General features: G+C 55.9%; 7 protein-coding genes across 7 annotated transcripts; 2 read left to right on the top strand and 5 right to left on the bottom strand.

Annotated features, from left to right (window-relative positions):
* Positions 1-117: 117 nt before the first annotated feature.
* Positions 118-1332, bottom strand: SETTUDRAFT_32911 (uncharacterized protein; the record flags this gene model as incomplete). Its single annotated transcript, XM_008029889.1, has 1 exon — positions 118-1332. One exon carries the CDS (start codon positions 1330-1332, stop codon positions 118-120), a length of 1215 nt encoding a protein of 404 aa, XP_008028080.1.
* A 244-nt stretch (positions 1333-1576) lies between these two features.
* Positions 1577-3406, bottom strand: SETTUDRAFT_138593 (uncharacterized protein). Its single transcript, XM_008030165.1, has 4 exons — positions 3241-3406; positions 3071-3175; positions 2196-2892; positions 1577-2138 (listed from the first exon to the last, which is right to left on the bottom strand). The coding sequence occupies exons 1-4, from the start codon at positions 3283-3285 to the stop codon at positions 1642-1644; spliced, it is 1344 nt and encodes a 447-aa protein (XP_008028356.1). The 5' UTR covers positions 3286-3406; the 3' UTR covers positions 1577-1641.
* Positions 3407-4083: 677 nt separating this feature from the next.
* Positions 4084-6797, bottom strand: SETTUDRAFT_164271 (uncharacterized protein). Its single transcript, XM_008030164.1, has 5 exons — positions 6728-6797; positions 6613-6681; positions 4475-6555; positions 4245-4421; positions 4084-4196 (listed from the first exon to the last, which is right to left on the bottom strand). Exons 1-4 carry the CDS (start codon positions 6741-6743, stop codon positions 4332-4334), a joined length of 2256 nt encoding a protein of 751 aa, XP_008028355.1. The 5' UTR covers positions 6744-6797; the 3' UTR covers positions 4084-4196; positions 4245-4331.
* A 208-nt stretch (positions 6798-7005) lies between these two features.
* SETTUDRAFT_118791 (uncharacterized protein) lies at positions 7006-7913 on the top strand (the record flags this gene model as incomplete). Its single annotated transcript, XM_008030163.1, has 1 exon — positions 7006-7913. One exon carries the CDS (start codon positions 7006-7008, stop codon positions 7798-7800), a length of 795 nt encoding a protein of 264 aa, XP_008028354.1. The 3' UTR covers positions 7801-7913.
* A 448-nt stretch (positions 7914-8361) lies between these two features.
* Positions 8362-9695, top strand: SETTUDRAFT_21238 (uncharacterized protein; the record flags this gene model as incomplete). The annotated part of the gene is made up of 4 exons (XM_008029807.1): positions 8362-8525; positions 8623-8638; positions 8790-8928; positions 9037-9695. 4 exons carry the CDS (start codon positions 8362-8364, stop codon positions 9693-9695), a joined length of 978 nt encoding a protein of 325 aa, XP_008027998.1.
* A 191-nt stretch (positions 9696-9886) lies between these two features.
* Positions 9887-11698, bottom strand: SETTUDRAFT_32906 (uncharacterized protein; the record flags this gene model as incomplete). The annotated part of the gene is made up of 4 exons (XM_008029888.1): positions 9887-10511; positions 10560-11090; positions 11150-11535; positions 11585-11698. 4 exons carry the CDS (start codon positions 11696-11698, stop codon positions 9887-9889), a joined length of 1656 nt encoding a protein of 551 aa, XP_008028079.1.
* Positions 11699-12116: 418 nt separating this feature from the next.
* SETTUDRAFT_164268 (uncharacterized protein) lies at positions 12117-14599 on the bottom strand. The gene is made up of 6 exons (XM_008030162.1): positions 14509-14599; positions 14317-14457; positions 13522-14254; positions 13045-13460; positions 12624-12988; positions 12117-12573 (listed from the first exon to the last, which is right to left on the bottom strand). Exons 1-6 carry the CDS (start codon positions 14528-14530, stop codon positions 12373-12375), a joined length of 1878 nt encoding a protein of 625 aa, XP_008028353.1. The 5' UTR covers positions 14531-14599; the 3' UTR covers positions 12117-12372.
* Between the last annotated feature and the right edge of the window lie 768 nt (positions 14600-15367).

Below are 15367 nucleotides of genomic sequence, written 5' to 3'. Positions count from 1 at the left end.
ATGTTGTGAAAAGCTGTTAGACTACCGACTATAGACACTCTAACAAACTATACTTGGAGCTGTTTTCCCACAGAAGCAGTAGAGTAAATGAGACTGAGACAACTCATGAACCACTCTCTACCTTTCTTCCTTGACACAATCTTGATATAGCATCCAAATCCCACTCTCCTTCGCTGGCTTGCTTGAAGCATAGTCCGGATCACACAACAATTGATCCAGGGTCTCCTGCTCAATTTCTTTCCTCTCCTGAATGCTTGCTCCTCTGTACCGCTTCCGTATCCTCAACACAGTGTCCCACGCCCTCCTATCAACACGCTCAATCATATCCTCGTACCTATCAAACTCGTCTTTATACTCGACCGGCACGTCTGCGTACATAAAGTCCTGTGTCTCCACCGCATGCACCGCCCATGCTCTACCCTCGAAAAAGTAGTCATGGCACTCACGCCCGGGACACTTGAACCACTCTTCCTCGCTGAGATAGCTTCGCTCAGCCGCTTGAATGCGCAGTGCATGCCGCGCACGCCGCATCCTCAGACACCGGTCAATCTGGTACTGGGCTTGAGCATACTCGCCCATGGGCCCACGCCACGCTTTCGGCGGGAGAAGCACACTCTGGCGCACCCACTCCGGGTCCGTTAGTTCCCAGCCGGCGGCGCCAAAGCGGCCGCGATACCTTATCCCGCGGTGTGTACTGGCATCGCCGGCTGTGATGACGGATGCAAAGGCGTCGATACCGCGCGGCCGCTTCTGCAGCACTCGTTTCAGAAGCTCGAGCGAGATAGTCCTTGTTATGCGCGGCGCATCATGGCTGACGACGACACGCTCGAGCCGAGGAGCCAGACGCTGTAGTGCGCGCCAAAAGCCGTATATCTGCTCGTCCTGCTCGTCCGTAGCCGGGGGCATCACCTCGCGTACATGTTCAAACCTGATTTCGAGCTGACGCACCCGCCGCAGAAACTCAGTCACACAGTGCGTTTCTCCGGGAAACCCGCCTGCAAGCAGCCAGGTACCGTCGAGGGAATACCAGGTATCCGGGCGAGCCCAGAAGAGCTTGCTGGCGGCGTGCCGCAGCGCGCTGCAAGTGTGCATGAGCCGGAAGAGCGTGGCGCTGCTGCAGAAACTCAGTACGTGGACTTGCAGCTCGGCCGGTAGCCGGCTGAAGTCTGGGAAACCCGTCTTGGCGGATTTTGTCGTGGTGCCAGCGACGAAGTCGAGTTGCACGTAGCTTGCAAATGAAGTACGCGTCTCGCCGCATTCTGTTGCATGGAGGTGCCAGCCTATTGGCCCTGTGCTGGGACTACCGGGGACTATGTTGAAGAAAGGTAGCATGACTTGTAAGAGGCAAGGGAGAGGGGTATCAGGCTTCTAATGGTGATGCTGTACGTGTATGTAGCATATAGCATGGTTAGCGAGGCTGCCTGTTAGTTCTTGCCACGGTATCAGGCAACCACTGCACATGCATCATAACTATTCCCCCATGGCAAGATAGAATTTCCGTAATCCCTTTTTTCTCATTGAATATATTCAATTTCTTTGAACAAGATCTGCACATGATATCACTTCCCCCAAATCCGCACCCAAATCAGACAAAACTCTTAATTACTTTTAGAAGAAAAAAAATCAATGTTAGACATCACACTAGATCTTGATACCCTCCAGAATAGGCTTCGCCTCGTCAGACTGCCACCAGCCGTCCTTTCCACCAGGGAAGCTGAACTTGTCCATGCTCTCGGGCTTCATCTCGACCGAGTAACCAGGGTCCATGGGAGTGACATAGTATCCATTCTCGATGCGGCTGGGGTGGAAGAAGTGCTCGTGGAGATGGTCGACGTACTCCAAGACACTCTTCTTGCCACTGACGACAACGTAGTCAATAGTGGAAAGATGCTGCGTGTACTCTGGCAGACCGACACCGCCCGAGTGGGGGACAATGGGGATGTTGAACTTGGCGGCCATGAGAAGCACGGCAATGACTTCGTTTACACCGCCGAGACGGCACGCGTCGATCTGGCAGATGTCGATTGCGCCCGAGGCGAGGAACTGCTTGAACATGACGCGGTTCTGACACATTTCGCCCGTGGCAACGCCAATGTTGTAAGGCTTGAGGGCTTCGCGGATGGCTTTGTGGCCGAGGACTAGATGATTTTCGCGTTAGTATTAGTATTGCTGCAAGAAGAAGGGAAAGAACGTACCATCGTCGGGGCTGGTAGGCTCCTCGATGAACCACGGCTTGAACTCCTTCAGCTCCTTCATGTACTCAATCGCCTCGGGTACACTCCACACTTGATTTGCGTCCACCATGAGCACGTTGCCCTTGTCAAAGCCGATAATCTCTCGTGCGATGCTCAGTCTCTGCTTGTCCTGGGCAATATTGCTTCCAACCTTGAGCTTGAAGTGCTTGTAGCCCTTGGATAGCGTGTCCTGCAGCAGTCCACGCATCTTGTCCTCGCCGTAGCCCAGCCATCCGGCAGAGGTGGTGTAGGCAGGCACAGCACGGCTATCGAGAGCTTCTTGCAGTCGCTCTTTCTTGCCGGCTTCGGCTTTTGTGAGAATCTCCAAGGCCTCCTCTGGGGTCAGGGCATCGGTAATGTAGCGGAAGTCGATTAGGTCGACGATTTGCTGTGGGGTCATGTCTGCTACTATGCGCCAGACGGGCTTGCCCAGCGATTTGGCCCACAGGTCCCAGATGGCGTTGACCACGGCGCCGAGAGCAAGGTGAATGACACCCTTTTCGGGGCCAATCCACCGCAGTTGAGAGTCGTTTACAAGATGGCGCCATGTTTTGCCCCAGTTGGCGACCAGCGAGTCGAGAGTGTGTCCTTTGATACGGTCTGCAAGGTGCGCAATGGCTGTGCATACTATTTCGTTTCCACGACCGATTGTGAAAGTCTTGAAATTGTGTTAGAAAGATGCCTGTATTTGATAGAATGTCTTGCGGACGGCGAGTATATGTTACGCGGCTTGAAGACATCATGATGCATGGTACCAAGTCACATATGTGCAGAACCGAGCTTTCTTCATTTCTACCTCTTTCGTACCGCAACAAAATGACAGATTCTTGACTTACCATGCCGTGACCTTTTAGATCTGAGTCAGTATGTAGGATGCAATAGGCTGAAGAGTAGTCTCCCGCAGCGTTCATGGCATCAGAGCCAGTCTTATCGAGGGATGTCTAAGTCGACGCATCAGCTTCTCTGTCTATACTGCCTGCAAGATATGCTTGAGTAGACAACGTACCGGAAACCGCACATCCCTTGTCTCGGCGCCTGTGATTGTGACCATGACGATAGTATGTGTGTGTTATGTTGTTATGATTCGGAATGCCTCGGAATTTAGCGATACCCCGCTAATAGTCTGAAGCAATTGAACTTGTGCTGTGTAATTGAGCAAAAGATGAAGATGGGGAGAGGAGGAGAGGAGAGAATGACGAAGACACGTGTGCCTTTCTTTGCGGGAGGAGAAAAGATCTAGACGTCTATTTAACTGGCAAGCCATCCACGCGACCCTCCACGCACCTCCACAATGATAGTCCCAACTACCATGGGCCCGTCGTAGCGCAACCCCACCTGCCCCTCATCATTCGTGGAAGAACTCTGCCGCGCCACTACCTGGGACTGGCAAAACCGGGGCTTTTGCAATCGCTCTACTGCTGCCGACGTTTTATTTACCTCACACGTGAGGGTTCTCGGTCCCTTCAGCAATCAGGTGGCATCCTGGTCTACATGTGCAGAGAGGTGGCTCAAATGCTTCGCGCCTAGGCGAAAAGCTTGGGGTTGACAACGCATTGCCAGGCTGGAACGCCTCAAGCGCCGAACAACAACAACAAGTGCCATGTCTCCAAGAAGATGAGGCTCTTCAGAACTACGGTTTATCTTCAGACTTAGCCTTGAGTTACTCATCCGTGGACGGCATGATCAAACGCCACGGCAAATTAGTTTTGCCGCCGGCGGGAGGGGACATGGTTTCAAGTGTCAGCTTGAGCTCGAGAGTACCAGGCTCACCAGCCTGATCCCGGCATAACAGAAACAGATTCATCAGTACATAGGCTCCGGCTGAAGCTGATAGAAGAAGCGCCACGGGCCTGTTTGTTAACAACGCACAAAGCAAAAATGAATAGACGGACCTGACTGGATACTCCATTCTCTCGATACCCATTAACTACACTTCGTATCGTGATGCAAGATCCGAGGACCCTACAACGCGTCAATAGCTACTCAAGGCAAGATTGCCTAGATACTCACTCGCCCGAACCATGGGGAATGCCCAAGTCATTGGTCTTGAGACGTAGTGATGGCCGGCTTTTGAACATGTACGCCAAGGCGAGAAACCTATTTGATACCTCTCTTTTCAGTCTCACTGTAGTAGATGACCATACGCCAAAGCTTCTTCACAAGAGCTTCTGCTTCCTCATCGAGGGCCTAGACTTGATGTTAGCAAGACAACACACGCATACGGATGAGAGAAGACTTACAACTTCCAGATTCTCCACCAAGGCCTGTGGATCGCCCCTACTCTTCAAGTGTTCAACAATGGCATCAACCAGCATTTCTTCTTGAACACCCATGACTTCAAGAACCTTGTTGCCAGCCCATTCTTTGATGTCCTTGTCAATGTTCTTCTCGGGCAAATGTTCCCAAGAGACAGGCCACTTCCACAGACCCTCCTTGTCGTTGGGAATATCACGCGCAAGCTGTCGCTGCGCTTCTTCAATTTCTTCCTGGGTAAGATTGGCCCGGACGGCAGCATCAAAGTTGATGGGAATAAGGGGTCGTTTCCTAGTACCCTGCTGGTCGGTAAGGTCTTCGTCTTCGAGAAGGTTTTCGACGTCGGCGGCGGTACGACGAGGAGCGGCAGTCTGCTCGAGCTTCTTGGCGGCTGCACCGAGAGATATTTTGAAGTGCGCTGGCTCGCGCTGTTCTTCCCTGCGCATGATCTCCTCGCCCTGCTCTTCCAAGAAAGCGTCGGCCTGGCCACGTGCCTGGTCCTGCTGTCGCTTCTGTGCGGCCATCTCGCGCCGTTCCTGGTCTCGATCGATTGCGTCTTCCTTGGCTTCGAGGCCGCGAACCTTTTCGCGCTCACGGATCCAGTCGCTGTGGTCGCGGTAGTAAAGATCGCGTCTAGAAGCTGCTTCCTGATCATCATCGAACTCTCGAAGTTGCTTAGCCTGAGCGACACGAGCCTTCTCACGCTCTGCATCCATGTTCTTGAAGTGATCGTTGGTACGCTCAAGTGAGGCCACAGTTCGCCGTTCAGTGTTGAGCCATCGAGAAAGCTGCTTCTTGTACGCCTCTTCGGCCTCTTCACTACGCTTCTTCTGACGACGGCGTTCCAGTTCGGAATCGCTAGCAGAGTCGTCATCGTCTTCCCGGCTGATGTACACTCCGTTGTTTACGGCGCCACCATTAACAAAGCTGACTCCAGCTTGATAATCGCGAGGAAATTGCGACCCCTTGGGTCCGCTAGGAGCCCCTTGGACACCTCGTTCTGCCCGTGGACCCAATGGCACGCCATTAGCATTCCCTGGTCCGCTGGGAGCAGATGAAGGTGGCGACGTGCGTCTGCCACTACGGCGGCGTTCTTCAGCTTCAAGTTCCTCCTCTCTCCTCAGGCGTTCGCGATCGCGTTGGTTGGAACGGTCGCGGAAGGCAGCAATCTCGGCGGCAACAATCTCTCGCATCTCAGCCGGAATATCTGCCAACTCGTCCTCTCCAGTAGCAAGATTTACGAATGCCACTTCCACGTCGTCACCGTCTTGAGCCTGCGCATCTTGCATCATTGTGTCTCCCGCATAGTCCATTATAGGCGCAGTCGGTGGGTTGAAAATGCTTGCGAGGACGGACGAAAGAGCTTCCTTTGCGCTGTCAAGGCGGAACTGGACTGTGGCCTCATCTTCGTTTCGGGTCTTGCTCCATTCCTCGGCATATCTGATGGAGGCATCGTCGACCATGACGTGCAATTTGGTCGTCTCGATCTCTTCTTCTTTCTCTTCTTCGCCCTCCTCCTTCTTTCCTGCGCCTCCGGGCTTCTGGCGCTTTGTAGGTACGCGGACATCCTTGAAGATCTCAGCGGCCGTCTCCAAACTCTGTGCATCGGCAAATTCGGCAAAGCCAAAAGTCTGCGGCTTGTTGTTGGCATCTGTAGCCCTCGTCCAGCGGACTAGCTTTCCTGCCGTCTCCAGGATGCGCTCCATGCCCTCGTCACCACCAACGCCATCTGGAATGTTCCCAACGAATATGGTCCTGGCAATCTCTTCGCGGGTAGGTGGGTTGACTGGCTGCGGCATGTCGCGGCGATCACCGTCCCGGTCCATTCCCAGTCCACGACGGGCGGGTGGTGCTGCATTGTCCCTGCGCCCGCCCGCCGGGCTGTCGACACCTCCAGGACGGCCTCCCTGTGTTCCTAGGCGAATAACGGGCGCATTGAAGTTGAAATTGGGCATGCTCGCGGGCGCTTGCCAACCTGATGGCAGGGCGCGTGATCCATTCACTACTGGGGGGACCTGCGCGCTTGCGACGCCCGGAGGAGCAGCTACACCGGGAGGAGCCGCCGCGCCTGGAGGGCCGACAGTTTGTTAGCAGAAGTTCGCGATAGGCGAGAAACTTCACATACCCATCCCTGGCGGAGCCATGCCAGGCGGAGGTCCGGCATAGCCTGGAGGTCGGTTGTAGCCCGGAGCACCTGTACGTGTTAGTTGGTTTCGCGACGCAAGCATGGGGCGACATACCAGGATAACCGTACATGTTGAATAGATATACGGTCGCGGGGTGTAGGAGGTCGGTGGAAGGATGGCGCACGGGAAAAGTGATGGCGGGACGGTGAGGCTTTGTCGTGTGTTGTAGCAGTCGCAGGAGAGAGAATTAGAGCTGTACCTACAGGCGCTCGGACCACCGAACTTCCGAAGATTTTGGGAATCGCGACATGCACCAACTTGGATGCCCCCCCCCCAACCCCCAACCCCGCGAATCCGCAATTGGACTTGGCCGCCACAATTAGACGTCCACAATGGCCTCGCGATCACTAGGCGAGCTCCTGCTCCGCCCGTCGTCCCTCGCTCGCATACCGCACGCGCATGTGTCGAAGCAGACATGGCCGTGGATATGTCATCGAAGCTTCTCCCAGTCACTGAGCCGCGCAGCACAATCGAGCCGACAGGACGAGAGCGACGAGCAGTACATACCTGAGCAAGAATCGCAAAGGCCACAAGTCCGCTACATGTACAACCAACCGGCTGGGGCGCCACAATCACAACCGCAACCCACTCTAGACGAAACCACACGAACAATCGACTCGCTCTTCAGCGGCATCCCTACAAACCGCACTCCACCGCCGTACATGCCGAGAAATGCTGCAACAACAACCACATCTCAAGCCAACCGTGTGTTTGGCGCCGAGTTCTCAAACACAAAGAGTGCGCGACCCACTCGTCTGAACTTCGATTCCATGGCATTACCCGACTCGATGCTGAACCCTACCTTGTCCAACAAGCCCTCTGACGCCGCCAATCTTGCTGTCCAGCAAGAAGAGACATTCTCCTCTTACCCGCGGCTCAACCCATCCTACGGCCGCTCGGTAGAACTGGATGCCAGTCGCGGACGCGATATCGTGCGGGGAATCGGCATGCTGGGCAGTCTGGTTGCGCGAAACAAAGTCAAGCAGGACTTCAACAAACAACGGTTCCACGAGCGAGGGGGTCTAAAGAGGAAGAGACTGGCGTCGGAGAGGTGGAGAGCGAGGTTCAAGCAGGGCTTCAAAGACGTCACAGGACGAGTTACTCAGCTTACGAAGAAGGGATGGTAGACGTCGAAGCATGTCCAGCATAGCATGTATGAACTAGGCATGAGCTTTACACACTGTATTATAGCAGCATTTGCATGTGGGTGTCGTGCATGGGAGGGCGAGCCTCTGGACCCATCAGAGAATTGAAGACATGGACCAGATGCAGCCGTAGTCTTACCTCAGATTCCCGCGCACCATCATCCCCAGATTCACACTTGTCTGCCATCACAGCCTCGCACCGGATCGGTCGAACCAAGCAGCCCGTCAATAGTCGTGCTCAAAACAGAGCAATTGTCTACAGCAAACGGAGCGTGATTGGCCCACGCTGGCCCTCTGCGGAGTTCACCCGGAGGTCCCTGAGCGCGCGTCGGAACGCCAGGCACAGGCCACCTAACCATGTACGTAGTTCAACCATGGCCAAGTTGACACGAGCACCTCGACCACCATAGCTGCCTCGTGCGCCCGCGCCATGAACACGCCATAATCCACTTTTTTCTTCTTCTCCTAAACCCCCCTCGAAATACCCCGTGTTTCCCCCTCGCCGCCCGTTGCGCAGACCCAAGAACCGCACATTGAAGAGCCATGCTGTCTCACGGTCGGCGCTGGCTCCCCGCCGTCGCACTCGTCTCCTTCTTCAGCAGCCTCGCCGCCGCATTGAGCGGCCAGGAGCCTCTGGGCGGCCTCGACAAGCAACGAGGATACAACCCCGGCGAGCCAATTCCAGTCAGCTGTCTGAATCGAACAATGTACGTTTATTCCCTGTTGTTGCGTCTTCGCGCAATTCCAGACCCAGAAACAAGTCACCAGGGTATCATGTATCATGTTACTGATTACGTTTGACAGAGAGACTGGTGAACATGTACGTCAGCGACTCCCCACCCCCCCTTCGAGCGCGCATGAGAACCAGAAAAGCGGAAAGAGAAAGAGACAGACAACTGGCCATACCTACATACACATGCATACGCCACAGCCAACACCACGCAACTAACCCAACTCTAATATATAAATAGATCACCGATGCCGCCGGCCACTTACAATACATACCGTTTCCGGTCTGCAACGAAACGGGGCGCCCGCTCGAACTCTTCTTTGGGCTGGAGAAAGACGTAAACTGCACCATTGACTTTGTGACGGACGAGTTCTTCCACCGTATGCGCCTCCTCGTTCCCCCCAAAAGAATCCCGCCACACACACACACACACACAACGTAATCCCCAAGAAAGAAAAAAGAGAAACTGACGAGTAATTGGGATATAGTCCTCGAATTCTACATCCACAACGACGCCCCGCTCTCGTGCCGCATCCCCTCGAAGCCGCTGCCGCCGTCAGTGCTCGAATCGCAATACCTGGTGTCGGACGCGTCGACGCAGGAAGGCGCACTGGGCTCGCAATCGACGTCGTACACGCCGCTGGTGGTGGCGCTGGCGGGCACGCTGCAGCTGTCGCATTTGCACGTGGGAAACTATGTCAATCTGCTGGTGCACGCGGCGCCCAAATCCGTGAGCCCGGGCACGGTGGATGCGGCTACGGCGTATAGTGTGAGTAGCCACTCGCGCAATACCAAGATTACGATTGGCGATAGCCTGCCGTTGGTGTTTGCTGTGCGCTGGTATCCGAGTACTACGTTGCCGCCGGGCTGGAGTGGCTATGGAGGCCACATTTATACGAGCACACTCGTGTATTGCTTTCTAAGCGCCGTGGCGAGCGCGGCGGTTTGCGTCGTGTATTTCCGGGGTGTCGAGTTGCCCAGGCGGTTGAAGAGGTATGCCACCGATCGGATGAATGGAGGGGGCCGAGTCTTTAGCAATGGCGGAAGTGGCTATGGGCTGCCTGTTAGCAACGGCAGGGGAGGCATGGGCAGTGAATATGGCCTGGGAGGTTACGGATACGGCGGAGGTGGGAAGAGAGCCGACTAAGAAGAGGCGCTCATGTATACCAAGGCCACGCCATGTACAGATGCGACATATGTTGGGTCATTTATATTCATTCGTATATCATGATGCTGGCACTATTTTAGAGTAAGCACTTCAGCGTACTACATACTGCAAACCCCCCTTGGAAAGTCTTCCAGCCATTACAGTCATTACCGTATCGTCCGTTCCGCCATTTACAAGGCAGACTTCTTCTTGAAAGCATTGATGAGTCCGCTTGTGCTGGCGTCGTGAGCAGTCGACTCCTTGTCGTCGTCAAGCTCAGACTGGATCTTCTTGGCCAGCGACTTGCCAAGCTCAACACCCCACTGGTCGAAACTGTTGATGTTCCAGATGGCACCCTCGGTGAAGGTCAGGTGCTCGTAGTAGACAATCAGCGCACCCAGAGTGGCAGGGGTGATCTTGTCGGCCAAGATGGACGTCGTGGGGCGGTTACCAAGGAACGTCTTGTGGGCAACAAGCTCCTCGGGCGCTCCCTCAGCCTTGACCTCATCAGGAGTCTTGCCGACCATGAGGGCCTCAGCCTGAGCAAAGAAGTTGGAGGCAAGCATCTTCTGGTGCTTGTTGTTGTCAACTGGGTTGTGGCTCTTGGCAGCCAGGATGAAGTCGGTGGGAATGAGCTTTGTGCCCTGGTGGAGAAGCTGGTAGAAGGAGTGTTGTGCGTTGGTGGCAGGCTCACCAAACAGAATGGGGCCAGTCGTGTACTTGACGTAGTCGCCGCTGCGAGTAATGGCCTTTCCGTTGGACTCCATGGACAGTTGCTGGAGGTAGGCGGGGAACCTGTGCATGTACTGATCGAAGCTGGGCCAAGTCAGAGCAAGTTTCGTTTGATCAGAAATGCAAACTTACGGAGAGACAAGGTGCGTCTGGGCACCAAAAAAGTCAGAGTACCAGACACTGAGCAGACCACCAATGACGGGAATGTTCTGCTCAAGAGGAGTCTCCTTGAAGTGCTTGTCCATGGCGTGTGCACCAGCAAGCAGTTGGTGGAAGTTGTCGAAGCCAATGTAGAGAGCAACGCTCAGACCAATGGCACTCCAGACACTGTAACGTCCACCGACCCAGTCAGAGAAGCCAAACATGTTCTTCTTGTCGATACCGAACTTGGTCACCTCGGCCTCGTTGGTGGAGAGAGCAACAAAGTGCTTGGCAATGTCCTCCTGCTTTGCGCTCTGCAGGAACCATGACTTGGCACTGTTGGCGTTGGTGACGGTCTCGGCGGTGGTGAAGGTCTTGGAGGCAATGAGGAAGAGGGTCGTCTCGGGGTTGGAGTCCTTGAGGGCCTCTGCAATGTGGGTGCCGTCAATGTTGGAGACGAAGTGGATCTTGAGGTCGCGCTTGGCGTAGGCCTTGAGGGCTTCCGAGACCATGACGGGGCCACTGCTCCATGTTAGCGGTGCTCTTTCAACCTTTGCAGAGTAGTTTGTCCATGGACTTACAGGTCAGATCCACCAATTCCAACGTTGATGATGGTGTCAATCTTCTTGCCAGTGTATCCCTTCCACTCGCCGCTGCGGACCTGCTCGCTGAACTCCTTCATGTGGTCGAGAACGCTGTTGACGTCCTCGACGACGCTCTTGCCGTCGACCTTCATCTCCTGGTTGGAGACGTTGCGCAGCGCAACATGGTAGACGGCGCGGTTCTCGGTGAAGTTGATCTTCTCACCCGCAAACATGTCATCACGGAGCTTCTCGAGGCCAGACTCCTTTGCGAGCTCGATGAGCAGTTTCAGTGTCTCATCGGTGATGAAGTTCTTGGAAAAGTCGAACAGGATCTCCGAGTTCTCGGCATCGTTCTTGAAGGTACGGCTGAACTTCTCGAACCGCTGCAGATGTTTAGACAGTGGGTAAGGCATGCAATCGCTGGCTTCTTACCTGGGGGTCCTTCTTGAAGTACTCCTTCAGCACAATGTCCTTTCCCAGCTTCTGGTGGTGGTCCTGAAGCGCCGACCACGCGCTGAGGTCTGAGGCTTGTGCGAAGCCAGGCATGTTGAGTTACAGGGCTGGTTTGGGAAGTGGGGTTAGCATGCATGACGTACAGGCCATGGAGGGTGAATACCAACATTGAGAGTATCTGACGGGGAGGCAATTGGGGGTATCGCACGAGGTCAATTGCAAGAGGGAAGAGAGGATGAAGAAGGTGAAAAGTCGAGTGGATGAGTGATTGTTAATGTCGCTGGACTGGACGTGGTCGCAGAAATGTCGAAGGCGCGCGGGCGAGACCCCCCCCCCCCGCTTGCGTCAGAGCTTCGTTGAGGGGTACCACTTTTACCAAGCACGCGCAGCCTGGCAGCTGCTCTCCCGTTGGTTCCAGCTTTACTAAGCCGATCACTAAGACGCGCTTTACGGACGCCACGGCTATGCGCACAGGGTGAGACATCATGCATCATTAGGCCTTTGTTCAAATGGGGATATCGTATTGATTTGCTGGCCTGAATGTAGGCTTCTCTCACACAAATGCTGCCTCAAGCGCCGTGCCGTTGCTCCCGAACCCAAAAAGCATCAAAGAGCACTGAGAACCCACCAATCACTATGCCTTCTCTAGTGTGGATCCATCCAAAGCCGGTGGGTGTTTTTCCTTTTGCTCGGCCTCCTCGCCGGCACAAGCCAAGCACCAACTCAACGGCTCCGAAGCCGAACCGCTGTGTCCAAGGGTGCTAGCTTTATCTTTCTGTCACGCCCTCGAACGACGGGTCCTTGACTGAACCGCCAGCGTCGCCGAGACCGGCAACGGGACGGTTGTATGACCATCCTGCAAACTGCTGTTGCATTGTCTGCGAGAGCATGGGACCGTCGACGTACGAGTCTGTGGGTGCCTCCGAGGTGAACTCACGGTCAAAGTTTGCAGTGTCCTTTGCGTCAACCTACGGCCTGTTAGCATGCGTGGGATTCGGCGTGTCTCGACATTACTAACCACATTGGGCTTGAAGCTGGGCTCGTACTTCCTTTCGAGCAGCTTTCGCCAGTCGATGCTGTGGAAGAAGTAGTGTGCCTTGATCTCGGCGGCGCCCTTGGCTCCTAACCGCTTCTCTGCGTTGCGGTCGAGCAGACGAGTCAACAGGTCTCGCGCAGCCGGCGGCACGATTTCAGGGCCTGGGAAATGCAGAGGCTCAGTGAGGATCTTGCGATACATATCGTTGGTGTTTTCATCATAAAATGGTGGCAGGCCAGTCAACATCTCATACAGCAGTACACCGAGCGTCCACCAATCGACAGCCTTGGTATAGCCAGCACCCGTCAAGAGCTCAGGAGCGAGGTACTCTGGTGTTCCACAGAACGCTAGGAAAAAAAAGTCAGTCGATGAGGTGTGGAAGAAGGATGCAGAGCAAACTTACTATTCGTCCTGTCCTCGTCCTTCATGTCGAGCTTGCAGAGACCAAAGTCACAAAGGGCAATGTGACCAGTGTAATCCAGCAGGATATTCTCTGGCTTCAGGTCGCGGTAGATGACATTGAAGCCGTGCAGACACTCGAGAGCGCAGAGCAGTTCGGCAGCATAGAAGCGGGCGCGGTTGATGTCGAAACGCTGCTCTTTTTGGAGGTGATGGAACAGCTCACCACCATTGACGAAGGCTAGCACGAGATATAGCTTCTCTGGCGACTGGAACGAGAACTTCAACGGCACGATGAAGGGATTGTTGATCTGGGCTAATACTGAACGTTCAGCAAGAGTATGTGCGACTTCGGAGCGCGAGATGATGTGTGCTTTGCGGATCGTCTTGAGGGCGTAGATTCGGTGCGTGTCTTTCTTCCTGTTGATTTTTGTGTTAGCACATGGGAATGCACGGGGAGAGCAATCAGTGGGCAACCTACTGCACCTGCATGACCTTTCCAAAACTGCCCTTGCCCACAACCTTGAGGAGCTCAAAGTCGTCGATTGCCAGGCGGTCTTGGCGGTTCTCGACAAAGTTGACACCGACCTTCATCTGACCACTGCCAAACTGAACAGGTATCCAGTCGGCGCCAGCCTGGCCAGCCGTCTCCTCTCCCTTTGCAGACTTTCCATCCTGCTGCTGCTCCTCGAAGCGGGGCGTGACCTTGAGTGTGCCAATGAAAATGTCCTCGCTGCGGCCGGCGTTGGGCGAGGCCGAGGGGTTTCGGATGTAGAGCGAGACGGTGACGTCGGTAGCGCGGGACACGTCGAACTTGTACTGCGTGTTGCTGCCCGCCCAAAGGGGGTTCTCAGGCGTGCCCGAGACGGCGTTGATGAAGACTTGCTGCTTGTCGAAATCGACCAGGGCGTAGGGGAGGTGCTTGGACGAGTAGCGGCCGTGGTTTGTGGGCGCGGCGTTGATGCTGCCGGCAGCAGACTGTGGGCGGCTTGCGTACGAGCCTGCGGCGTTGCGAGACGAGGAGCCCGGGCGCATGGAGCCGGCGACAGACAGGCCGCCGCCCTGGGACAAGGAGCCCTGGTGGTGGCCTTGGCCGCTAAACTGCTGCTCTGCACCGGGGGGCAGCGAGAATTTCTGGCCCTCGTGGAGCGTGACGATCAGGATGCCTGGGCGAAGGGGCGGTGCGGGCGCCGACGCCTGGGCTTCTGAGGCAGCTGCGGCGTGTGGTCAGCAGGGCAGAGGGGGAGGGGGGCTACGTGGAGGGCGGGCGCGGTACCGATGCCATTGTCTTTGGACTCTGTGAGGCTGCTGGTGTGGCTGGAGGCCTTGGGCGTGGCCTGGTTGTCGACTATTGTGGACGTCGACGACGAGCGACTGAATGTGTTTGCCAGCGGCGCAAGGTGCGTCTCCTTGAGCTCTGCAGGGTGCGTGTTAGCGGGGGGTGCGCGGTGGGCGGGCGGAGACGTACTCTTGGTGAGCTTCCAGGACATGGTTGCGGCAGCTCAGCGGGTGGGTTGGTGCAGGAGGACAGACGGACACCACCACACGGTGAGTGGGTGGAGACAAGCGCGGGAGGGCGGCGTGGGCGGGGGCGGCGATGCAGCGGTGGGTTGGTGCAGCGGTGCAGCTTATGGGGGCAGGCTGGCGGGCTGGCAGCTGGCAGCTGGCAGGATGGGGGGGGTGGGCGGGCGGATGGCGGCGAGTCGGGCAGTCTCAGTCAGTCAGTCAGTCAGTCAGTCGCAGACCGTCGCAGTCAGGAAGAAGGCAGAGCAGAGTAGAGCAGGGCAGAGCAGAGCAGAGCAGAGCAGAGCAGAACAAAGCGCCAGCGAGCCGGGCGAATCGAGGTGGCGACGTGTCTGGCGTCCGAGAGCCGCCCAGGCCTTGAATGCGCTTCTACCTTACAATGCTCCAAGATAGGGTCTCACATTTGAGGGGTCATTGGGTCGCTAGCCCTTCAGTAATCTCGGCCGGCGACCAGGTCGTGTTTCCCGCACTGACGCGCAATCCGCGCCTGGAGTCATTTGCCGTCTTGTTATTCTTCTCGTCGCTGCTGCGGCGTGTTGCTGCGACGTGTTGCTGCTGCGACGGGCTGGCCGCCGCGGGTGCAGTCGTCGTCGTCGTTGTCGCCGTCGCCGCCTGCATGCCCAGTGGCCGCCGCATACATGCGCATGCATACACAGCACTGTGTATATGGCGACATATACATAGCACATCCATACTACAGCCAGCCGTCCACACACGCCTCGGCTACAGCTTCCGCCGCGGACAACCTCGTGTGCATCCACGCCCACCCGCCATCGCCATCGCCATCCCCTCCCCCCCCCCCC

This window comes from Exserohilum turcica, assembly GCF_000359705.1.
Source record: "Exserohilum turcica Et28A unplaced genomic scaffold SETTUscaffold_4, whole genome shotgun sequence".
Taxonomy (NCBI): Eukaryota; Fungi; Ascomycota; class Dothideomycetes; order Pleosporales; family Pleosporaceae; genus Exserohilum; species Exserohilum turcicum.
The sequence above is the reverse complement of the archived record's forward strand: the minus strand, read 5'-3'. Positions and strand labels throughout refer to the sequence as shown.